The sequence below is a fragment of the Podarcis liolepis genome (genome assembly GCF_965112155.1).
Source record: "Podarcis liolepis genome assembly, chromosome: 12".
NCBI lineage: Eukaryota > Metazoa > Chordata > Lepidosauria > Squamata > Lacertidae > Podarcis > Podarcis liolepis.
The window spans coordinates 10628391-10654438 of record NC_139563.1 but is presented as its reverse complement, the minus strand read 5'-3'; the positions used below and the strand labels follow the sequence as shown (position 1 = coordinate 10654438).

General features: G+C 47.4%; 1 protein-coding gene across 1 annotated transcript in view; it reads left to right on the top strand.

Annotated features, from left to right (window-relative positions):
* Positions 1-11315: 11315 nt before the first annotated feature.
* Positions 11316-26048, top strand: part of ACVR2B (activin A receptor type 2B) — a 125706-nt gene continuing 110973 nt past the window's right edge. Inside the window, exon 1 of the mRNA XM_083467053.1 lies at positions 11316-12547. Coding sequence (XP_083323179.1) covers positions 12496-12547 — 52 coding nt within the window. The 5' untranslated portion in view covers positions 11316-12495. The remainder of the gene's footprint in view (positions 12548-26048) is intronic.

The window sequence follows — 26048 nt, the reverse complement described above, 5'->3', positions numbered from 1 at the left end:
AAACCACAATCCAGAAGAAGTCACACAACTATTTCTGCAGATACAGGAGCCCATTTGCTGTAAATAAGTCTGATGTATTGCTCCTTGTACTGCTGAGTCAAAAGTCCAAGCCCAATGAAACGTGGTGACACAGATGGGATGGTCGCTATTGGGAGGCAGCAAAACTGTAATGATGTTTGGTGGTTGAAGTGGCTTCCCAGGGAAAAGGGGGGCCAATGCAGTAGGGATGAAGATGGCCTTTCAGCGTGCCAGGAAACACTAGCCTCTTCCATTGCAGAGGTGATTGTGATCTTGTCCGCTGGATTCTTGTGTTCTTTAAGGGCAGAAAATAGTGGAGACAAAGTGGAGGTGGGCAGGTCCAAATAACTCTTTATCCAATTCAGCTGTCCAAGAATTTGTTGTAAATCCACCAGTTTAAAATCAGGAAACTGTAGTTGAGGCGTGACTGGAATGGCTGCAGATGCTGTCAGCTTGTGTCCCAGGCACGTAATAGGTAAGGTCCGCTGGATTTTCTCCTTAGCCACTGTCAATCAAACAGGTTTTATCCTTAGCAGGATTTTGGGACACGGCGGAGGACAAGGCCGTGGCTAGCAGGCCGTGGCTAGCAGTGCCCACTGACTGGCAGGCTTTAAGCATATCAGCAATGGCTATATTTGATGTTGCCATTAGAGGGCGCAGCACTTGCTTACCGTCCTCATGATCAAACGCAAGCTGGCGTACAATCAGTTCTTGTGCTGCCAGGTCCTGAACTTGCCGCTTGAAGGTATTATACAAGCGATCAACAAATTGTCCATAGGGCTTTGCAGGATCCTGTCTGATGCTTCCCCACTGGCCATCTCGCTCATTCCTGTCATCAGGGACAGAGGCCAGAGTCTCTTGGGCAGAGGCTGTAGTGGCTGCCCAATACTGAGGGTCGAGAGTTGGCTGTTGGGCAATGGTAAGAAAATTGCCTCCTCCCGTTAACCCATCGAGAACATCGGTTTGGGTCAGCATGACGGGGGCTGGGGGTGCAGGAGCAATCACAGGAAAGTGATTTGGAGTATCAGAATCAAAAGGCAACAACGGAGCGGCAGCACTGAGAGATCTTTGAAGAGGAATTGTAGGAGCGGTGCCAAATGCCTTGGGCGGAGGAGGTGGATGAGTGGGGGGTGCTGCAGAATTTGAAGAATGCAGGGGAGTGACAGGATGAGCCGGAGAGAGAATGTCCGGCGGTTTAGGAGGAAGGTTTGAGGCAGGCAAAGCGGGAACCGGGGGGGCGTTTGAAGAAGCTGTTCCAGCAGCCAGAAGAATGTTTGAAGGAGTTAAGCACGACATAGCTTTGTAGACGTTACTCCAGGCATGCAAAACCTTTACATCAATCTGCGGATGATTCTGAAAGAAGTGTCCAATTTTTTTCCAATCGTCTAACTCCCAGTTTCCGTCCTGGGGGAACCACGGACAGTGAGTGTCCAGGGCTTTTATAAGGGACTTAAGGTCAGCTTTCCGAACAGCAAGGTTGTTACTGGCCAAAAGGAATTTAAGGTCTTTATAAAATTTTTTCTGTGGTGCAGAGAGAGACTTTCCCATGATTGCAAGAGTTGCAAAAAGAGCAGGGAGCACTTACCGAGGGATCCGTAGGAGGATGAGAGAGAGGCGCCTTTTTGCCCTGTCCGGGCGGAGATAAGTGCTGATAAGTCCGTAACGTAGTCCAGAATCACATTCACACGGGAGCTCTCACCGGGGATCCACTACGTGGATGAACGACGCGTCTGCAGCCCTTGCGGGGCGAGGTGAGAGCTGAACGTTGTACACACGGGAGCACTCACCAGGGATCCACTACGTGGATGAACGACGTGTTGGTGAGTGCTGAATAATGAAAAACAGGCAGTCACACGGGAGCACTCACCAGGGATCCACTACGTGGATGAACGACGTGTTGGTGAGTGCTGAATAATGAAAAACAACGTGAAGTCCGAAGGCAATCACACGGGGCACCAATTGTCGAGTTACAGCTCGGCATCCAGAGAAAAATCAGTCTCACACCAAGATAGGTTCCGAATTATGGCTGCTCCTAGGGAAACATGGCAGCTCCTAGGGCTAATGCAGCACAGCTTTTATTGTGTGAAAATCAGAAAGATACAAGCCAAGTAAGGATACAAAAAATACAAGTCAAGCAATTTGTTCTAGCCAGCAGATAAAGACCTTCGTAAACCGTGCGAGCGATCAGGCCATGCTACGTTAGCCAATCATATGGGACAGCACGAGCTGTTCACGCGCTATTCATGCTCCAAGGATGCTTCTAGCTATGAGATCACCCTGTAACAATAAGAACTTTGCTCATGCTCTCATGTACAAGCAATCATTTTCCCACACCAGAGGCCTTTCTCCTGGGCATTGTCGGCCAACTGGTGCAAAAGAAGGATAGAACATTCTTTATGTATGCTACAGCAGCAGCAAGAATACTCATTGCAAAGTATTGGAAGACACAAGATCTACCTACCTTGGAAGAATGGCAGATGAAGGTGATAGACTACAGTGGTACCCCGCAAGACGAACGCCTCGCAAGACGGAAAACCCGCTAGACGAAAGGGTTTTCCGTTTTGGAGGCGCTTCGCAAAACGAATTTCCCTATGGGCTTGCTTCGCAAAACGAAAGCCCATAGGGAAATCTCAGGGACCTCTTTTAAATGCTAGCGGTGGGGAGCAAAGCCTTCCCCCCCTTCAGAAGAGGTCCAGGAAGGCTGGCGGGGGCCGAAAGGCTTTGCTCCCCAGCGCCAGCATTTTAAAAGCAGTCCGGGATAGCAGGGAAGCGCTTCCCGCTATCCCGGACGGCTTTTGAAGGCAGGAGAGGCATGCCGGCAAGTCTCCGCCAGCAGCGGCACCGCTGCCGCTGTTGGCGGAGCACTCCGCGAAGCCTGCGCGCGCTGACATTAGCGCGCGCAGGCTTCGGCTTGCGGGCAAGTCTCCGCCAGCAGCGGCAACGGTGCCGCTGCTGGCGGAGCGCTCCGCGAAGCCTGCACGCGCTGACATTAGCGCGCGCAGGCTTCGGCTTGCGGGCAAGTCTCCGCCAGCAGCGGCAACGGTGCCGCTGCTGGCGGAGCGCTCCGCGAAGCCTGCACGCGCTGACATTAGCGCGCGCAGGCTTCGGCTTGCGGGCAAGTCTCCGCCAGCAGCGGCAACGGTGCCGCTGCTGGCGGAGCACTCCGCGAAGCCTGCGCGTGCTAATGTCAGCGCGCGCAGGCTTCGGCATGCCGGCAGAGGTCCGCGAAGCCTTGGCCGGACAGCTTTTGAAGGCAGGCGGGGGGAGCAAAGACTTTCGCCCCCGCCAGCCTTCAGAAGAGGTCCAGGACCTCTTCTGAAGGCTTGCGGGGGGCAAAAGTCTTTGTCCCCCCTGCCTGCCTTCCCAGGGGCTTTTAAATCGCCCCGGACAGCGGAGAAGTCCTCCGCTGTCCCGGGGCGATTTTAAAATGCCGCCCGCCAGCATTTTAAGATAGCCCCGCACAGCGGAGAAGTCCTCCGCTGTCCCGGGGTTTTTTAAAATGCTGGGGGTGGGAAGAAAAGCCCTTGTCCCCCCCCCAGCCTTCAGAAGAGGTCCGGGGACAGACTGTCCCTGGACCTGGTCTGAAGTCGGTTTCCCTAGGAACGCATTAATTGATTTTCAATGCATTCCTATGGGAAACCGTGCATCGCAAGACGAAAAAACCGCAAGACGAAGAGAATTGCGGAACGAATTAATTTCGTCTTGCGAGGCACCACTGTATATGGGACTGGCAGAAATGACTGGCAGAATCCGAGACCAGGGAAAAGAGACGGCGGAAGAAGATTGGAAGAAATTTAAGAACTATCTTAGGAAACATTGCAAAATTAATGAATGTTAGAATGATGTTGGTTTAGAAATTAAGTGGTTTTCAGCTGTAATGATTAAGTAAAAAGAAAAGAAAGGTTAAAAACTAAATGAAATTAAGGGAGAGGATTTGCTGAATTAATAATTGGAAATTGGAATACAGAAAGGGGAGGTATGAGGAGGTCGGGGAAGTAAGTTATAAGAAAATAAGGGATTGAAATTATACCTGTTTTTGTTTGTGTTCTGTTTGTATTACTGTGTTTTTTTATATAATTTTTGAAACTTTAATAAATATCTTTAAAAAAAAGAGAGAGAGATTGTGCGAGTGGACTTTGTCTGATTTTGACACAAGAGCAGCCACCAAGAACACAAAGAGAGGGCACAGATTTGCATGCGCTAATTCATATGTATAGGTGCACATTTAGAAATAATTACTAATGTTTAAATAGAACTAAGAGACACCTCCCCAAAGAACGCAATGAACTGGTGGCCTGTTTGCATGCTCAGGTCTGCTGCCCAGCTGCTAACTGTTGATGAACATCTAAGACCCCTGCTCTCCTTTCTTATTCCCGTGATTCCATTTATGCATCCCACAAAATATCTTGAAGCAATTCTGCAGGAAAACAATAATAATAATAATTAATAAGAATTTATTATTTATACCCTGCCCATTTGGCTGGGTTTCCCCAGCCACTCTGGGCAGCTTCCAACAAAATATTAAAAACACGCTAAAACATCAAACACTAAAAACTTCCCTAAACAGGGCTGCCTTCAGATGTTTTCTAAAAGTCAGATATTTGTTTATTTCCTTGACATCTGATGGGAGGGCGTTCCACAGGGCAGGTGCCACTACCGAGAAGGCCCTCTGCAATTCCATGTATACAAACAATTTCAAATCCAGTATAGATATAGACTGGGATCTCCACTTAAAAGGCTTCCTTGTGGTTTTTTATCTTTAAAGTAGACTTGGCAGTAGACTTTATCCTTAAAGTAGACATGCAGCCCTTGCAATTCACCTCTCTCTATGGTAGTCAATTGCTGAGGAGAACTTTCCACCTAGCTCTCAGGTCCATCTGCCCCTGTTTCATCCATCAAAACACACTGGCTACTTCCGCATTTCTCCTTACATTTTACACAGCTCCATTTTTTCCTCCTTCTCCACCTTGCACCTTTATCTTATCTCAGGTCGGAGGGCTGCTGGTTACCTGTGCAGAGAGAATCCTCTTTGCCCCACTCAGAGAATTCCTCCCCCATAGAAGAGAAGCACCATTCAAGAGTCCTTTTTACAAGCCTTAATGACTGTTTCCTCTCCCTCCCTAAGCAAACATTCGCTCTTCGGGGAGTGCAGGCTCCAACTGCCACATCTCATTATTAAAAATCTTTTAAATATACATTAATGAGCCATTTTCTCTCTCTTCCTTTCCTCCTTTCTCCGCCCCCCTAATCAGATGCAAACTAAAAAAGAAATAAACCAATCTGGATTCTGCTGAACAATGGCACAGAGTTTTAGCACTTCCTTTGGTGGCCGTCCTGAACTGCTTACACAAATGTCACAGGTAGGAACACACGTGTTGTCGGTTCCCTGATCCAGTGGCGTAGCGTGGGGGGTGCAGGGGGGCCCGGCCGCACCAGGCGCAACATCTGGGGGTTAGGGTTAGGGGTGCAAATCCACGGGTTAGGGGGCGCAAATCCACGGGTTAGGGGGCGCAAATTACTTGCCTTGCCCCGGGTGCTGACAACCCACGCTAGGCCACTGCCCTGATCCACCTTTTATTTGCAGACCTCTCAAAGCGTTTGCTCTTTGGGGAGCTCAAAGTGTCCAGCCTGAGATACAATCTCACCAGTTTTCCTTTCATCAACCTGGCTACAAGTGTGTGTGTGTGTGTGTGTGTGTACACAACCCTACCTCTCCATCCTGTTGTGGAAAGAAGTAATCCTGAGATAGGTGTGAGACAGAGGAAGCCGTTCCTTGTGACTTGCGGCACTGATTAAACACTGGGGGAGACTCAAGTATCAAAGGAGATCTGTCTGGGCTTTTGCAGTTTATATTTGCTCTTTATCTGCCCCCCAAGTGTGAAATTTTTCAGGTCCTTCTCAAAGTGATGGGGACCTTTTTGCATGCTCCACCGAGTAAGACTTGGTTTCTCCCACTGACAATTAAGTAAAATAATTTTTCTCACAGTTAACTGGTGATCTGTGATTTTAATGTGAATTGTATATATTTGCTGTGGGCTGACTTTTTCGGGCCAATTAAAGCCACACAGGATGCCTGCCTTATGTAAGGTCAGAGTTAGTCCCATCTAGAGTATTTGGCATATGGTCTGTTTCCGGGGTGGTGGACGTCTTTCTGCCATTTTTAGTCTGATGATTTGCATTTTAAGGGTTGAAATGTTGCTACTTTTATATTTGTAATCGGCTTTGAGCAACTCCTCTGCCGAAGGGAAAAGAAAGGTATAGTTTTTCTTAAATAAATGAGTATAACATTTCCGTCATATAAATAAAAGCTTCTGCCCTCTTTAAAAAAAACACCCAAATTCAATATTACCAGGCAAAGTGATTGGATTTCGTAGTGTTTCAAAGCAGGGGTGTGTTTATTTTTCCTGCCTTGGTGATGAAACTGGATGGGAATCTACAGATACAGAACAAGCAACAAGAGCAACTTTGGTTCCTGTTGATCCCTGGCTTTGAGGCCAAGAGAAATGTGGCAGAGACCCTTGACTGGGGCTCTTGACAACATTTCCTTTGATTAAAAGCAGATTTGGGCAGGGGGTCTTCGCTGCGGAGATGGTCTGGGGGAGGCTTTTTAACCCCTTCCCTTCCTGCCATTTCCCTGATAGATTTTCCTTCTGTTTCCCAAGCTGTTTTAGCCACAGAGGGGAAGAAATAAAAGTATAATGTGTTGGGTTTTTTTAAAAAAAAGGTGTAAAAAAGTATCTGTGGTTTTTAATTGATGTCTTCTTAGTGGACATGCTTTAAAAACAAATGCTTTGTACTAACTGAAACATGATTGCTGCTTATTTTTATAGGGTGTTAGGAGAGAGGTAGTCCCAGGGTTAGAAACTGAGATATGAAAGTGAGGAGCTAAATGGCACCTTATACCTAGGTTAAGGGCGCTGCAATGGAGTGTCTAGGCGTGCTTTCTTTATAACACGAGTACAAAGCTGAAAATGAATGAACTGCAGCTAAAGTCTTATGTTGATTTTCCACATGGTCTAGTCCTCATCTTAAGACTGCATAAAAACAAAGCCGTACTGCCCCTGCCTGCCCTCCTAATATTCTTACGAGGGTCCTTTCACCGGTCTTCAGAGAGTGGCTGGAAGCGCAGAGACAGAAAAAGGTCCTCTTTTCCTTCCAGCAGTGGCAGTTTTAATCGGAAATCTTAGGCACAGTATTGTGCCCAGAGCTCGCATTAATGAAATTCCCTGTCGCAAAATGAGCCTAGAACACTGGGAGCTTCGGATGCTGAGGAGGACCTCTGGTGGGGGTAAAGTCATGCTCCTTCTAGGGTAGTTTGTCTACTTTTGGTCTCCACCTTGCACTCAGCTCTCACTTGTGGCACGATGGGAGTTTTAGTCCAATGACAGCTGGAGACCCAAGTTTGAGAAACACTGTGAGCATAGCCGTTTAAAAAAATAATCAGACTTACCGTATTCACTTGAATGTAATGTGCACACCTTTTTTTTTTTTTTTTTTTTTGCCAAATTACATCGTGAAAATTAGGGTGTGCTTTAGACTTGATTGCGCCAGCAAATACCCTTTTGGTTTCAAGGTTTTGAAAGCTAAGGTGTGCATTAGATTCAATGGCACATTAGATTCGCGCAAATATGGCAATAATGAGACTTTTTGTAGTTAGGAAAGTGATAGGCAAATGTGCCAAAAGGTTTGGGATGGATAAATGATTAATTATAAGAGGTGTAAACAACCTGCAAGCACACCTGGAAGAACGCAGGACCGAGATTCTGCACAAACAAATCGGAACAAATGCTTCAAGAAGACCAGATATAATCTAACCTCCACGTAAGCTTTTCATCAAGAATGAGTGCTCAAGGATGAACGCTCAAGAAAAGGTCAAATGGGTGTGCCTTGACGCAGGCAGCAGCCTATGTTCAAGGTATATAATACCCAAGTCCAAACATGTGAGAATCTCACAAACACCTCTCCCTCTCTGAGGCAAGAAATATACAACCATGATAAATTAAACAATTTGCTGCCCTTTTCTGACATTCAGCATCAGGTGCTGGAGGTGTTTGCCTCACTCAGCCATCCCACACCCCTTCTCTTTACACCAGCACCACTGCATTAAAATCAGCCAAGTGCTCTCTGCTTGCAGAAAGGCCCCTTCAATGGCTGTTCCACAACTGTGGACCTCTTTTCTTCCCAAACAGGCACCAGACCCTGAACCTAGACCAGGACAGCCTAACCTCTTGTGCCAAGTGAGCTGCAAGAGTCCTTCAACACAGAACCCACTGTCTTGTCGTGAGGGGGAGGGAGCGAGGCCAAAATCTGATGGTCCCCCACCACTGCCTTCCCAAAGCCAGCTAAGAGAGGGTCCTGGAGCTCTCTCACCTCATGGGAACTGGGACTGGGAAAGTGCTAACTAGGCTTTGAGAAGGAGGGAGGACTCTAGGACTGGGGTCAACAACCTAAGGCCCATGGGCCGGAAGTGACCCATGGAGGTCGTTTGGCTGGCCCACAAGCTGCCCACTCGTGCGCTGCGCTAAACCGGCGCTGCACGGCATGGGGACTTGCTTCCGCAGCGCCGGAAATTGCGTCTGCACATGCACAGACACCGGAAATTGCGGGCACACATGCTCACAAGATCTGGGCCACAGTGGGACCTCTGTGGGACCGATCAGGCCCGGTCAAGATAAACCTTGCTGACCCAGACTGCTCTAGGACCTTTTCAGAGCCCTCACACCTCCTTCCCCAAGCCCAGCACCTTGCTTACTTGGCTTCAGGAAGGCAGAGCGAGGGCTGCAGGGTGTGGGTGTGTGTCGAATGTTGCTTAGCTCCACAAGAAAGGGCTTGAGGGCCACATGTTGCCCTCAGGCCGTGCATTGGACCACCCTGACCTAGATGCTTTCTGGAAGAGCCTTCAGACTTTGAATTTGAGCTGGGCATCCTTCAAGAGCCAGGGTGAAGCAGGCAAACACGGAATCGTTCTAAATTCAACTGGACGTTTTGTTTCTGTTCCATGCTTCGTTTTATTTAATTGCTGCTACCGACTTCGTGCCCTTGAGAAGAGTGGAGGTATAGAGGGGCAAGCTGCATGTTGTACACAGATGCTTGTGTTAAAGGAGGCACGACTTTTTAAAACAAGAAAACAGCCTCAGGAAGATAAGAAGGTAGGAAGGTTCCTGCGGACCAGTGGACCATCTACTCCAGCCCCCTTTTCTCACAGTGGCCAACTAGATGGCTGTGGGAAACCAGCAAGCTAGCAGAACTATTCTCTCCTCCAATTTGCAGTTACTGGTATTAAGAGGCAGGCTTCCTCAGACTGTGGGGACACAGCATAGCTATCATAACTGGTGGCCACTGATGGATAGCCTTATCTTCCATGCATTTGCCTAATCCTCTTTCAAAGCCATCAAACTTGGTGGTCGCCACTGGCTCTTGCTGGAAAGAATTCCAAAGTTTAACTATTTGCTGTCCTTTCTTTTGCCCATCTCAAATCTTGCAGACATTCATGCTTCATTGGATCGCCCCAGTGTTGTAGTAGTACAGTGGTACCTCAGGTTAAGTACTTAATTCATTCTGGAGGTCCGTTCTTAACCTGAAACTGTTCTTAACCTGAAGCACCACTTTAGCTTAATGGGGCCTCCAGCTGCTGCTCCACCGCTGCACGATTTCTGTTCTCATCCTGAAGCAAAGTTCTTAACCTGAAGCACTATTTCTGGGTTAGTGGAGTCTGTAACCTGAAGCGTATGTAACCTGAGGTACCACTGTATTGGAGAGGGCCGAAAACATATCTCTTTCTAATTTCTTCACACCATGCATAATTTTTATACACCTCTTATCGTTTTTTTGTTTTTCTAAGCAAAGTTGCTCCTTCCCTATCGATCCAGCTGCATTTTCTTTCTATGGGGCACCAGATGCCTGTTTCTAAGGATAGGCATGCATCTTGGATGAAATGGAGCTGGAATAAACAATCTGGAGCTGGAAAAACGGTCTGGCAGGGAAGGGTGAAGTACCACCCGCTAGAAACTCCCTCCTTCCAGGGCAACGTTTTATTTTATTTTTGAAGCCGGAGCTTCATTATATATGTTCGCCAGGTCAAATGTAATTTGCCTGTTACTAAACGGCACAGAACTTCAGCTTAAGGGCAGTAGTGGAAATGAGCTTTCTGATAAAGAGGAGAGCTTACCAAAAGAAAAATCACCTGGTTTCTGAACAAAAAAATAGATGATATTTTTTTCGCACATACCCTGCGAAGGCTAACGATGAGGAAATAGATGCCCTTGGGTTGCATGCTCGAACATACACGATTGGAAAGGATGGTCGTTTCTAGGTTTCCCAGAATGCATTATCCAAAGCCTCCGGGGCATATCTCTCCCTCAGCTCCCTGCGTTCATTAATACAGTCCACACCCTGCCTTATCAATGCCAAAGCTCCTGTAGATTAAATCATCCGGCCTGCACCCAATTTACGCTCAATTTAGCATTCTGTCAGGGGCCAGTCCAGGGGCCTCCACCAGGAGCGTGCCAGGGAATATTCAGGATTTGGGTTCGCACATTACATTTTGAGACCAGGGTGGCCTCTCATTAGGTCAACTCCAAACAATTCTTACAAAGCGCACCCTGATTCCAAACGTCCAAGCGTGCGCGCAACAACAAACGCGTGCCAGCACTCGTGTGACCGACACTCGAGTCAGGTGCTCCTCGCCGGCCTTCGCTTCCGAGGGTCGTTCTGGCCTCGCAGGGGCAAATCCCGCATTTGCTTGTCTTCGTAACGTGGGAATCGGTTACCTGAAGACCGAGTCGCGCGCAGGAGAGGGGGGAAACACGCTTGCTCGAGCTTCGCGCGCTGCCTGACAGCCGGTCTCCTCCCTTGCCTCCCCTCCCGAGCCCTGCCCCCTCGGTGCGCCTTGACAAACAGGCGCCCTCCCCCAGTCATCGGCTAAGCATCCTCCAAGACCCTTCCTTGGTCCCACCTCTCTCCCCCCCCCCCCACGATTCCCTCCCCTTCTCTCTCTTTGTATCAAACATCCGGGTTTCCCCTAACTGGCTCCTTGTGTGTGTGTGCGTGTGCGCGCGTGTCTGTGTACATATACATACTGTATACCTAGATCCATCTCTCAAAATTCTCATAATATATATTAATATATATATATATGTGCACACAAACACTCCCCCGTCCACCATCTCCTCTCCAATTCAGATCCCCCCCCCATTGCAGAAGCCATTTTGGAATCGACTCAGGGTTTTGTTTTGTTTTCGGCGTGCAGGGAGGGAGGGAAGGGGTAATGTATATATGCTGCGCGCGCGAGTGTGTGTGTGTGAGTGCGCGCGCGCGCACCGGCGGGCGGGAGCGCGCCTCTGTACATGGCAACTGCAGCGCCAGCCTCCTCTCTCCCCCCACCTCCTCCTCCTCCTCCTCCTCCTCCTGCTGCTCCGGCTGTGGCGCGCGCGCTGCCAGCCCCCTTCCCCGAGCGCCAAAGCCAACGAGCGATGCCTCAGAGCGGACCTCGCTACCCGCCAGTCCTCAGCGCCCCTAGCAGAAGCGGCGGTGCCAGCAGAAGCGGCGGCGGCTCTCCTCCTCCTCCTCCTCCTCGCTCTCTCGGCACCACCGACAACCACAGCCCCGGCTCCTGCGCTCTCCCTCCGTCTCCTCGCGCGGCAGCGGAGTCTCTCTTTCGCTCGGCGGCTCCCCATTGCAAAGTTTGCTCCGGCGTCGCCTCTTCTTCTTCTGCCGCCTCCTCGCTCTTTCCCTCGGAGAGCGGTGGCCGGACTTGGGCTGTGCGCTCTCGTCTCTCTCGCGCGCTCTTGCGCCTGGGCGAGGGGAGCTCCCCTTGAACTGCCTTCTTTCGAAAACAAAAAGAGAGGAGGGCAATTCCGCGGAGGAGAGGGGGTCTCTCTCGGTCTCTCTCTCCTGTTCATGTCGTGCCCCCTCCCCCTCCTTGGATGTCTTCTCGGCCCCCCTGCTGGTACTGCTGAAAAAAAGGCCGGCCGGGGCTTCTTGGGGAGAGGTCGCCGAGGGAAGCTTTGCGCGCCTGCCTGGCTCTCCGAGCAGCGCCACAACCGCCACCCCACCGAAGAAACTCTTGGCCAGCTTTATTTCGGGGTTGGCCCTGGTGGGGGTCGCCTGTAGCCCTGCGCCCCCCAACCGGACAGGAGCAGAAGCCACCTGTCTGGAGGATTTTCTCTCGTTTTGAATCATCTCTCTCTCTCTCGGACTTTGGATACGTTGTTGGAAACTGTGAAGGATTTAATCTCCGGTGTCGTTGTGTTGTTGTTGTTTTTTTAAATTATTGCCGTTCTTAAGAAGGAGCCTTTTCTATTTTTATTTTTTAAGAAAGCCTATATCTTATATCGAATCTATTTTTAAAGAAAAGATCCCGTCTTTCTCTCCCTCCTCCCGGTATCCCGTTCGTTTCTTCTCCTCGCCCCTCGTTTTACGCGCTCCCTCCTCCTTGCTGAGGAGGAGTAAACAATAGCCACGAGGAGAAAAAGGAATATGATGGTTTCGTGGTTAACTTTCGCCTTCCTGTGGGGGACTTTCTGCACACGTAAGTAACGAAAAAGTTTGGGGTGGGCATTTCGATTTTGTCCCTAGCCCCCCTTTAAAAAATTTAAAGGCTTGCAAACATTAATGGCGTTAAAAGGAACAAATACACAGGAGGCGTTTATTTTTTAAAAACACGTGAAGTGGGGGAAACATAAGAGTTAATCGTGTTAGTTTTGGTTTTTTTAAAGGGGAAAGAACGACAAAACTTTGCATTTGGTGGCAATCGTGTGGTGTTTTGGTGTCCCCCCCCCTTTTTGCTTTCTAGCCTCTCGCCTTCCTTTCTCTCGCCGCGTGTTTTAATTGCAAGTCGCGAAGGAGGGGGCTTTTGCTCAGCTTGATATTGATCAGAAAGGTGGATAATTATTATTATCATTTTTTAAAAGGGTGCTTGCCGAAATGCTCGGTGTCTGGAGGCGTGCATTTGGAAACAAAGATAATAGTTGACATCAGTTGGAAAAGGAGGCATTTGGGGCGGAGAATAAAACGTGCCGAGTTTTCCCTTCGCCTCGAGTGCCATGTGTGTTTTCACCCCGGGGAAATATCTTTCTGCGGGGTGAAAACACACACGACACTCCAGGCCTTGGATTTTTACTATTTCTCTATAGTCTTGTGGTCTTCCCCCCTTTTTTTGATTTTAAACTTGATCCCTTGAAAGCCTGTTTCCCACTCCTCTTGTTTCGGAAGTTCCCTTGGGGTAGATTTTACACATACCGTGCAACTTTGCTTTTTAAAAGGCGCCTTTGAATAATGTGCTTTAACAGGTTTTAAAGGCTGCCCACGTTTAAATCCAAACCCCTTTCTCACCTGGCTCTTCGTGAAATGTTGTGATTCCTCAAGGTTTCGGGGGTTGCCTTTTTGCAAAGATGGTTCACATTATTCTTGCTGTGATTGTGTTAGTTTATTGCAAAAAGGGGTGATCCTCCTTTTTAAACTAATTGTAAAACACCAGGAGGTAAGTTAATTGAATTTTGGAGAGGGTGGGGACGAGGGAACATATTGTCCCGCTCCTCTCGTGTTTGCCCCCTTTGTGATACTTTAAACTTTCGCTTTAGCGTGGTAGCCGCTTTTTATTATTATTTAAACCCTGCCTACTACTAGCATGCCACGATGAAAGTTACAAATGTAAACAATCGGAGGGGAAGCGAGGAGAGGCTTGGCCAGGCCTCCCCCCCCCCACACTCAAAGTGACTGTCCCAAAGGAATTTATTTATATTGCCTTGCGCTTGGCTCCTGGCTTTTTCTTTTCTTAAATTCTCTTGCTTTTGTTGGGTCCATGTGCATGTGTGTGCGCGCAACTTCATTTACATTCGTGCCAGCCTGAGCGTTGTCTGGCTTCTTAATTACTTTTTTACACTCCCCCCACCGTGGTGGGGGGGGGGAGGTGAGGTGGCGAGAGCTCGGTTTAAATAAGGGGACGGGAATGTGTATTGTAGTCCGGAGCAATGGATGTTTCGCAGCCCAGGGCTGCAACTTTTGTGCCAGACCCTCTCTCTTGTTATGGAAATGCAACCTTATTGTTGCCACCACATTGATCCGCAGTAAATCTGCTTTTCTCTTCCCGCCTCCCATCCCCAGCCTTTCCTCTCCTGGACGAGGGAGGAGGAGGAGGAGGAGGAGATGGTGGTGGGTTTCGAGGTGGCGAGGGAGGGAGGAGGGGGTTGCGCCCTTTCTTCCCTTTCTCTCCTTCCTCACGATCTGCTTGCCGGAGCCATGGCTGGCTCCTCGCCTTGCTTTTGTTGTTCCTCCTTGTTTTGATGGCTTTTAGGAGGTGGGGGGAGGGGTCTGGAGAGAGAGAGAGAAAATCTCGCCCCTGATTTTTATTTTTTCGTGGGGGGGTGGGGGCCTGGCTCTGTGAAGAAACGTGGACGGGCGATCGCCGTCCCCACCGACGAAAACGCAGCGCGCGCGCACAAGAACCCGCACCAATCTCGTGGCCACGGAATAATAACAGGCGCTGACGTAACTGCCCGGCCCCATAGCAAGCAGCATGGCGTGGAGGGATTGATTTGTATCTTTTAAAGCAGCAGCGGCAGCAGCTCGCGTCCCCCTCTCCAGCCCCGCTTTCCCACACTAGCAAGCTTCCTCCGCCCGCCCCATTCTTGCCAGCGTCAGGAAAAGGGGGCTAATTCGCACATCACGCGTGTGTGGGGTGGGGAGGGACACGTAGCTTTTGCCCCCCAACTTGTTTGCCTGCAGCACCCTCCCTTGCTAGCTTCCCTCCCCCCTCCGCGTTGCTCTCTTTTTAAGGTTCCTCCTGTGTAGTAACTTGTCACGCTCTACACCAAGCATGGAGAAGAGCAGGCATATTATTATTTTTTTGGCTTGCTTTGGGTGTATTGTATAATAAAGATCATAGCAGCAGCAGGAAAGGCTGATGGTTTTAAACCGGGTGTGCTGCAATTGCTGCAGCTGTTGTTCCCCATCTCTCTCTGTTTTTTTTTACACACCGCGTGTGCAGCCTGAAAGATGAAGGGGACTCATTCAGGCACCGCCTTTCTTAACCTCCTTTGGGGTTGTGTTTAAATCATATCTAAGCAAAGTGAGAAAGAGAGGGGGGAAGCGAAGAAGCCATGTATTGGAACAGAACCGTCTCCCTTCCCCTCCCCCATTTTGCATTTAACCATTTTCTCCCTCTTGTTTTCCCAAAGACAATGATTCCCTCTGCCTTTGTGGGTTTGTTTTGGAATGTGCTCTGAAATCCTGGGGAGGGGTTAAAACCAGCAAAGTGGCGGCGGCGGTGGCTGTTCCTTGGATGGTGTTCCTTTGTTCAGGGTACCTATTATATATTCACTGTCACAGGCTTCTCTCTTTCTCCCCGTTTTTGTGTGCTGTATTGTAAACAGTGATAGCTCTTATTTCCTCCCCCCTGCCTGGCCCACTCCTTCAATCAAACTGAAAGGGGAGAGGGAGGGTGCCTCTATATATATAAAAAATATATATATAAAACAACAACAACCCCTGATATGTGGTAGTGATCAAAGCAGCAATGCATTTGTCTAACAGGGTTGTGCATTTGCATAGATCTTTGTCTCCTTGTGTGAAGGGGTTGTAAGTGGTCCTTTTTCCATGGGAGCTCTCTGTGCAGTCAGATATTTCTGGAAGGAGCAGGGTAGCTTTGGACAACAATGCTAGGGATGTGTGCTTGTGTTTCTACTCACGAAATTCAGCCTTCTTGTAACCATACACCGCTCTGCTGGTTGGAAGCAGGGCTTTGTATACAGGGGCAATCTTTAGACAATTTGTTTCTCTCTGCGTGCGCATTTATTTTCTTTTCTTGTTAGCTGTAGCCCTGTGTGCTTATTTGCAGATAAGAGGCTTGCGGCTCTACTGCTTTGTTGTTTAAAACATAACCGGGAACAGTACAGTACATCACACTTGCACTCGTAGTAGGATCAAATTGAAAGTTGCCTTTTAGCCTACAATCCTATACGTACTTACCTGGGAGTGAGTCCCGTTGACCTCGGCGCTCCAAAACCACTTGGCGGTTTGCTTCGAGGGAAAAGCTTTTAATGACTTTTAGGAAGTGTAATTTAAAAGGGAAAAAAGGGAAACACGGGCTTCGTGTGTATTGTGAGAATCTTTCCAGGGTGGTCAGTTGAATCGGCGAGTGGGTGAACATCTGTTTTTATGAATGGCCTCAGCTGTCTCTTTTTTAATTAAAAAATATGGTATATGTGTTTTTGATTTGGAACAGGCCTGCCTTCTAGCCCTCCAGAAGACGCAGTTAATAAAACTAAGCAGAAGCTGTTGGTACTGATGAAAACTCAGTACCAAGATTCTACTGTAGTTTGTCGGAAGATTAGGTGAATGGGGTATTTTTTGTACTGTGAGAAAAGAGTGGGCTATTTAAAAGCAGCTTGACCTCAGCTGCATGTGTGGGGATGGTTTCTAGTAATAACTTGCTACAAATAGTGAAACATGACAGTCTGTCACTTTTTAAAAAGCAGCAGCAGCAGCAAAAACACTGTTGTGTTTTTTTTTTTTTTAGTATCTGAAGATATGTTGATGAAAACATTATGTTCATGCCTCGTGTTTTGTTTGCAAATTTCCCTGCAGCCCAAATGTTCAGACATTGTGTTCATCTCCACCTCCCCCCCAATAAAGCCCCATGATATACTGTAATACGGTTTGTAGAAATAGGAGTTATGTCGTACAGAGCACATATTGCTGAAGTGTTGCAAAACTTAGGGTATATATTAGATAAATATTTCATTACACAGCAATGAATTGAATTCCAAACAGGTAAGTCTACTCTTTTTCCCAGAGCTCTGCATTTATCCTCTTGTGGTTGAAGGAAGGAAGGAGACGTTCTTCATTAGCTTGCTAATTAAACACAATGAAGTGCGGTACCAAGGTTAATGGTGCTGGTCTTTAAAAACACAACACTCCTGAACTAGTGTCCAGGATCCTATTAACAAAAATCTATTGTTAGATATAGATTATGCCACTCTAAATATCAGGACTCTTGACCGGTCACAATGTTTACAACGAAAGGATGTTTTATGCACACATAACATTAAGGCTGCAATCCTGAGCACGTTTGCTAAGCGAGTGAACACGCTTATGGTCATGGTGTAATTTACTCTTAGAGCATGTTCTATACAGCTCATGTAAATGAGATGGATTTAGAAAAGATGAAGCATTCATGGAAGGGATGTCTATCAATGAAAGTTAAGCATCATATTTATACTAATCATATATTTAAGATACTTACACACCACTTTACAGGTGAACCTCACAAAGCGGCTTGTTAAAAAAAAGTTAACGCAATAAGCATTGATTAAAACTAGAAATGGAACAGCAATGACTAGCTACGATGAAAAAAAGCTTTTTTTGAAAGAAGAATAACAGAATTGATTGTAGAGTTGGAAGGGAACACGAGGGTCATCTAGTCCAACCCCCTGCAATGCAGGAATATTTTGCCCAACGTGGGACTCGAACCCACAGCTCTGAGATTAGGAGTCTCATGCTGTAGCTGTCGTGTACAGGAACCCCCCCCATTTACGCGGGGGTTATGTTCCGAGGCACCTTGCGCATTGGTGAAATTGTGTATCATTGAAGCAACCGTTGGAAAAACCTGCAAACACCCTCAAAATCTATGGAAACCCCAGGAAACCCCTGCTTTGTCGGTTGGTTAGCACCTGAGGAAGATGACGACGCTTTGCGTTTAGGTGCTACCTCTTTTTAAAAAATCCTAACTCTAATAAGCCTCCCCCCAAAAAACCTCAAAAAAGCTCATAAAAATTATGACCCAAAAAAACCCAACCCCTCCAAAAACCCCATAAAAAATATTTTAAAAACTATCCATTATCCTGCAAAAGAAACCACCTCTAGAAAACTTGTGTATGTCTTTCCTGGATTCTCCTCCAAAACCACCTCCAAGCTTTTCCAAATTCGAAGACGTTTGCTCTCTCCCAAACTCCTTGCTCAAATTCTGTGCAAGCGCTCTTGGGATTTCAATTGCAAAGGCTCATGGGATTGCTAGGCGCTGATTTTGCACCTTTTCTGACCTTTCTGTGCTCTTCTGGAGCTGGTCTGGAGATTTTAAAAATCACTTGCGGATTCGGCTTGAAGCACGTATACTACGTATGTATACAATACACATAAGTATATTGAACGCGCATGAAGTGGGGGGCTACCTGTACTGAATCAGACCATTGGTCCATCTAGCTCAATTCTCTACACTGACTGTCGCCAGCTCTCCAGCTTTTCAGAAGATAACGCTCCCAAGCCCTACCTGGAAATGCTGGGGACTGAACCTGGGACCGTCTGCATGCAAAGCAGATGCTCTGCCATTGAGCTAAGGCCCTCCCAGTCTGGGTCTCTCCTTCTCTACCCATCAGGACAAGATTGTCCTCTGATAGCCCTGTGGGGATTGTGGCAGGAAAAGGCCACCTGAGCTGGAGACAAGATGGTGGAGGTAGATGGTGGGCTGTTCTGACCTCTCTATCTTTCTCCAACCCTCAGGGCAAGATGATTTCTGAGTAGCTCTATGATACCTGTTGGCGGGGGGGGGGGGAGGGAAAAGCCAACCTGAACTTCCATCTAAATGAAACCTCCATGTGCAAAAACAGAATACAGTGGTACCTTGGGTTCAGAGCTTAATTTGTTCTGGAGGTCCATTCTTACCCTGAAACTTCTTACCTTAAGGTACCACTTTAGCTAATGGCTGCCGCTACACAATTTCTGTTCTCATCCTGAAGCAAAGTTCTTAACCCGAGGTACTATTTCTGGGTTAGCAGAGTCTGTAACTTGAAGCGTCTGTAACCTGAAGTGTCTAACCCAAGGTACCACTGTACCCCTGACTTTCAGATGCTGGGGACAAACACCACGTTGGGGGGCACCATTTATTCCCTGCAAGTGAGCTTCCAGAGGGTGTGTGTGTGTGTGTGTGTATACCTGACCACTTCTGGAAACAGAATGCTTCTGTTTTGATCTTGCTACAGAGTTCATATGTCAGCGTTGCTGTGTTTAATTCATCTGCACTTTTTTTAAAAAAATATAAAAGTCGAAATCTGTAGCTAGGGGGAAAATGAAACTAGGGCGGCGAGGTAATACTGAAATTAGCCTAAGTGCAGACCATAAATATGGTTGGAGATTAATAATAATAAAAAATTAAATTAAATCAATAATAATAATAATAATAACAATAATAAATTAATAATAATAATGCAAAACACCTAGATGAATATAGTAAAGTGACCCGCAGACAGAAGCACCAACAACATTCCAATGCTCAGTGAAAGCAAAATGTCCTAAGCTTAAAAAATGCTTACATTAGTTCTTCAAAACCTGGGAAAACAGAAATGTTTTCGCCTGGTACCTAAATGATAGCAATGACGTCTCCCAGTAGGACTGCCATAGGCCTGCGGATATGCTCTTGTCCAGGGGTCAGCAACCTTTTTCAGCTGTGGGCCGGTCCTCCGTCCCTCAGACCATGTAGTGGGCTGGACTAAATTTTTTTTTTGGTGGGGGATGAACAAATTCCTATGCCCCACAAATAACCCAGAGATGCATTTTAAATAAAAGGACACATTCTACTCATGTAAAAACACACTGATTCCCGGACTGTCCGTGGGCCGGATTGAGAAGGCGATTGGGCCGGATCCGGCCCCTGGGCCTTAGGTTGCCTACCCCTGCTCTTCTCCAATGCACCTGATGCATCTCAAATGGTGTAAGCATCCAGAGAAGGACCTGGTGAATTGTTATGGAAGAAGGTGGTTCATAAAATATCTGGGTCCTAAACTGTGTAGGGCTTTTAATGATTATCTCAAGCCCTGCATGGGGCTACTGCTGAATACATGCTTGTTCTTTCTAGGGCTGGGCGATGTTGTGTTTTCAGCATCGTGGTGTGTCACCCCAGCGCCTCGTGGGCTGTGGCCAATACAGCTGGCCCCAGCCTGCTGCTCAGCTGGGGGTGGGGGGCAGAAAGGCTCCGTCCCCCAGCTGAGTGAGCCCTAAGTCCCCTGCTGCTTGGCTGGAGCAGCAAGGACCTTGGTGCTCCTTGGCCAAGCTCCCTCTGTCTTCGCTGGTGTGGGGGGCAGATGAGCTACCTTGCCCCCCACTCCCTGAAGACGGACCAAGCGGCAGTAGCCAAGCGCATGGAGCCTGCTAGGCTGCCTTCGCCTGTGTGGGTGCGCTGTCTCTTTCCTCTGGTGGGGAGTCCGGTGGGGAGTCACCCTAGGAGGAATGGTGCAGCCCACCCTCCCGGATGAAGTCCTCAAGGCGCGGGGTGCAAAACCACCCTACCTGCGCCAGCAGCATGAAGGAGCCCCTACACCACCTGGCTGCCTTACACCAGGAGGGAGAAAAGGCGGAGGCTGCCAGGCGGGGGCAGGTTGGGGGCTCCGTAAAACTGCTTGGCTGAGGTGAGGGCAGCAGCGCGCTCCTCAGCCAAGCAGTTTAAAGAAGCAGAGGAAGGAACAAGCTGTATTGGCCCCTTGCCAATTCAGCTTACCAGGGCAGAGTGCAATGGCGGTTTCACCAGCGATATACCGCTGAGTGAAGCTGTCATCACAGTCTGCCCCACATGGTGATATATCGCCAAGGCACAGTGCTGGCATAGGCAGACTCCGCCATCCAGGTGTTTTGGGACTACAACTCCCATCATTCCTAGCTAACAGGACCAGTGGTTAGGGATGATGGGAGTTGTAGTCCCAAAACATCTGGAGGGCTGATTTTGCCTATGCCTGGCATAGTGCTTTCATTCAGTGATGATGAGCTCTCTCTCCCACACTTTTTAAAATGAAAATTTGTTTACTTCTACTGCTCTGATGCATTTTGACAAGTTTACCCCCCTTTCTCTCCCTATCGCTTTCTCCTTTCGATAGTGAAAAGGAAAACCCTCTTGCCGGTTTTACATTGTTAGGTGTGTAGCACCACAACGCGCAAGCTCCATGCCCTCTCACTCTCTCCAGATAAACATTTAATGGAAATTTCCTCTATTGCTGTGTTATATTTAGAACTCTTATCTTGCTCCATCCTAAAAAGGTCAGGGCTAGAAGCATATACTGTACATTGTAACACACTGGCTGCATTTGCACATAAAACTGAGCCACGGTTTCTTCAGCGAACAGTATTGCAGATGATCAAGCAAGCCGTGGCTTGCTTCTCCAATGCTTGATTTCTGCCCCACACCCCACAAAGCTGTTCTTGCCTTGTGCCTCTGCCTTAGGAGAGTATCTGAGGTGGGTTGGTCAAGTAAACCATGGTTAAGCAAGGCTTTTGGGTTTGGGCAGAACACCAGGCCATAGTTAAAGCAAGCCATGTTTCGTAAGCCAACAAACTATGGCTTCGCATCATGGTGTGTTGCTAGAAAACAAACCACAGTCTACTGAGCAGGGTTCAGATGTTCAGCAAATCATGCTTTGGCTATAAAACCTGTTATGTGTGAATCAGACCCCACACACAAATGGGGGAAAATTTGTGCAGTAGCAAGGGGTACAAATGTATACCTGTTTACTGAGATGTGATTCCCATTGAGCTCAATGGGACGTGCTCACAGGATTGGCTGGTGGAGAATTGCAGTCCAAGAGCCCTACAAGTTTGATCAGCACAACTTGCCAAGAGCGGATAATAAGTTCTACTCAAGTGTGTCGCGGTATCTACAACAAAAGGGTTTTGGGACACATTAAAAACTTGCGGATATATGCTCTATGGCAAGGTGTTGGCTTGGGAAGTGAGCGCTTTGCTTCATTGTCTAGTGTTCAGGGATATTATTTTTGTAGGGTCTATGCATGTACAGGCCTTGGACAACCCACAATATCTTAACAGGCAAAACTCTTGCTGGACCTTCGGGTTTTAATGATATTTATTTAAACAAATCCATTGATCTTTCAGTTTGTTTAACTTCAGAAACCGCCTCTTTAAGAATTGTGCAACAATTCACACATTGGCAAAGAGGCAGCTGTTGGTTGGTGTGTGTGTGTGTGTGTGTGTGTGTGTGTGTGTGTTTTCAAAATCCTCATTGTGAAGTGGATTTTGTTTGGGGGAGTCTGTTCTTGCCTTTGTTTGCTCATTTAGCTGAACGAGTTGGTGTTCTGAGTCCTTGGTCAGCTGCACAGAACAGTGTGAGCATCATTTGAAGCACATTTTGCTCCTCAAAGAGTTCTGGGCCCTGTAGTTTTTTAAGGGTTGCTGGGAATCACAAGGGGTAAGCAATGCCCAGAATTCATTGAGGGGGCAAAAAATGACATTTGAATATGCTTTCAAGGTTTAGTTGATATATGCAGCAGTCATTAAGAGCTGTTTCAGCTCAGTAAGAGCTGGTTGAATTTATTTATTAAAATTTATATGCTTTCTTCTTTCAAAGAGCTCAAGATAGTGTCCATGATTCATTCTACCACCACCTCTCTCATCCATGCACACATACAGTTTTATCTTCACTACAACCCTGTTAGTTTGATTAGGCAGGCAGATAGTGGCTGGACCAACTCAGTGTGGTCCATGCCTGAATTTGAACCTGGGTCCTAGTCCAACACATTATATAACAACTGCACACACCTTTGTTCTCAAGTTTTGCCAAACCTCCTGCTAATCCAAATGGTCTACTTGCAGAAATGTGAGGTCTCTGCCTCTCTTCCATGAATTGCAAAAACGTAAGTTGATCTCCCCCCGCCCCCAATAAAAGATCTGATTTTACAGAGCTCAAATGGAATAGACCAGTTGTGCACAGTTTCTTGCAAAAACCAGCCCTGCTATTTAACTGGAACTAAGTCCTGAATGTGCAGTTGTTTTCAGGTTGGGGGCTCTGTAAAACTGCTTGGCTTTTCAGGACATGTGTACTGTTAACTCAGCCTGGTACTCTTCTGTTGTCTGGAGTTTTTAATGGGGCATTTTCCTTGCTAAATTTGTGACTCCTCCATATTTTTGGAATGTGCTATGATGGGATTAAGCCCCTGTGTCCTTTTGAGCTTTGCCGGAATAGTTTATTATGCCACCTCAAACAACAGTAGCGTATGATCATGTGCACATAGCAAGGTTATGTTAAGATACTCCCTATTACCATTTGTACAAATTCCACCTTTGTATGTGTGTGTGTGATATTGACTCTCTTCTCTGGTGACAAATGGCAGGAAGAGGAGAAAAGATTGAAAACACATGTGGTGTGTTCCTGCTTTGCAAATGCTAGAGCGGTGAATACGGTAATAACATCCAGATTTGTTGTAAACCGTAATCCTATATAATAATTGCTCTTGCAACAAGAGTTAAAGGCTTGCAGCGGTTGAAATCCTGATCCATTTAGGCCAGAGAGTTTGTGAATGAGCTTAATATATACACTAATAATAAGTGGGAAGTTCAGGCAGTGAATCTGGGCAGGTGCCATGAATTTAGTGTGAGAGGGAGGGAATCTCAGACTGCAATCCTGTACATACTCTCACCTGTCACTAAGTCCCATTGAATTCACTGGAACTTCTTTCCGAATAGACTCAGAGAAGCATAGGGTTTTGCACCATTCGGCTCACATGTTCCTGGGATCTCCCTGAACCTGCTGTTTATTCCTTGAGAAACACAATTCTCAGCAGAGTTAGATTTTGCTTTCTTCTCAGGAAGAGGCTGGGCAGCGGCAATGAGCTGGAGATTCCTTCTTAAAATAACCTTGCTATGTGCACATGATCATACGCTCCTGTTGTTTGAGGTGGCATAATAAACTATTCCGGCAAAGCTCAGAGCGACTCAGCGGCTTATTCAGGAACAGCCCACGTGCCTAAGAAACTGTTCCTCTTCTTCCTGTACAGTAGACGCTCGGGTTGCGAACATGATCCGTGCGGGAGACACGTTCTCAACATGCAACGTTCGCAACCCGCAGCGCCACATCTGTGCACGGGTGGGTTGACGCTTCTGTGCATGTGCAAAGTGCGATTTAGCACTTCTGCGCATGTGTGACCTCCAAAACCCGGAAGTGACCTGCTCCGGTACTTCCTGGTTTTGGCGGGTCCGTAACCTTAAAAAACACAACCTGAAGCGTCTGTAACCCAAGGTATGACTGTATCTCCATTGGTTATGAAGCAGAAGGTAGCTTCTCGCATGCCGCGTTTGAAATTTGCCAGGTGCATTTTGCGACCAAGTGAAGATAGATGCCTGGGCACCAAGGTTGCACCTGACATCTCTGCCATCTGGAGTTGCATGCCTGGGAAATCCTTGGATCTTGGCTGTTTTCACACACCGGCAACACATCCTGCAGTATTCTATCTGTTATATTTTATCTGCACAATCAGAATGAATGTCAGAAACCAAAAAGTTGTATTGGAAAAACACGACTTTTGAGCCATCTGGCTCCCCAAATGGCAACTGGGCGTTCAGTTTTGGCGACTGTAACCCTGGTTTAAGGAGTCATATGGTGCCTAGCTTATATATCTGAGTTTCCAGCACTGCTGACATGTAAATTGCATTTTGTTTGGCTTTGTGTTGTTTTTTTAAACTTACTTTTAGAATTTGCCCTCTTCCCGCTCCCAGTTCTCTTAGTTCAGGGGTCAGCAACCCGCGGCTCCGGAGCCGCATGTGGCTCTTTTACACCTTTGCCGCGGCTCCGGGGCGGATACTAGCGAGGGGAGGAGGCGCATTGTGCGCCCCGACACTCCCCACTGTGGCGGGCGCTGTACTGGCTGTGACGTCGCATGGGGGCAGTGCGTGCGTTAGTCACGCACCGTCCCGACGTCACCTTACTGCCTGCCGTCAGATCGGAGGGCAGCTGCGCGCATGCAGGTCTATATTTGTTTTAAATGTCGCAATGGTTTTGCGGCTCCCAGTTTTTTTTCCCTTCGGAAACGGGTCCAAGTGGCTCTTTTTGTCTTAAAGGTTGCAGACCCCTGTCTTAGTTTCAGCATCCTCAATGGGTTCTGGGCAAAGTTGCATGCAGATAGAGAGCTAGAACTTCTGTAGAGCCAGCTTGTTATGAGCCAGATCAAAAGTGCATCTAGCCATGCTTACCAGCTTAGCGAGGGCTTGGGGGAAATGCCCAACTCTGCAATACTTTTCTGCATAAGGAGCCAGGGCCTTTCTGTGCCGAGTGTGTATTTTTGCACTGGAGCTGTGCCACTGCATGCTTGTCTCAAGCACAGGTATTATTTATTAATGGCATTACTTCTAAAACTCAGAAATGACTCCGAAGGAGGAATGTATTTTTGCACCTTTGTGCAAAGTAATATTCAATCATTTCCTGGCTTGACAGCGGTAGTGTGCTCTCCCACTACGAGTGGGAATTGATTCTCCAGAGAGGATAACTGTACGAAAGACAGCTTAAACTCAAGTGTATTGTCTCAACTGGCAGCAGCTCTACAAAGTTTCCCCCAGTCGTCTTATCTGGAATCCATTGCAGGTTTCTTTTTGCCTACGCAGCACGCACAGTGGTACCTCAGGTTAAGTACTTAATTTGTTCCGGAGGTCCGTTCTTAACCTGAAACTGTTCTTAACCTGAAGCATCACTTTAGCTAATGGGGCCTCCTGCTGCCGCCGCGCCGCCGGAGCCCGATTTCTGTTCTCATCCTGAAGCAAAGTTCTTAACCTGAAGCACTATTTCTGGGTTAGCGGAGTGTGTAACCTGAAGCGTATGTAACCCGAGGTACCACTGTATAGCTTCACACTGACTATACAGAGAATGTAAACATAAACAAACAACCAAAAGAATTATTATTATTATTATTTTCCTTGTTGCCTTTTTAGTAACAAAGAGCCAAAACATTGTTGCAAAAATGGCATGCAATTTTTTCATCTGCGCTTAAATGTACCCTGCACTGCCCCATTCCACAGCAGAGATATCTCACGGAGCAATATAATGCAGATCTCAATTGTGGTTGCACATTATATGATGTATAACGGTTGTAGCCACACTTTTTTACCCTGGCCTTGCCTATTCTTGTGAATGAATTTTAAAAACTTTCTTTTTTTTAAAAAAACACACAAACCTGAATTTTTAAAGGAGTCGCAACCTGTCCTGCAGACGAAGGGCAGGCAATAAATTTATCCATAATCGTAATTGATCTGTTTTTAATGTTCCGTTGAAA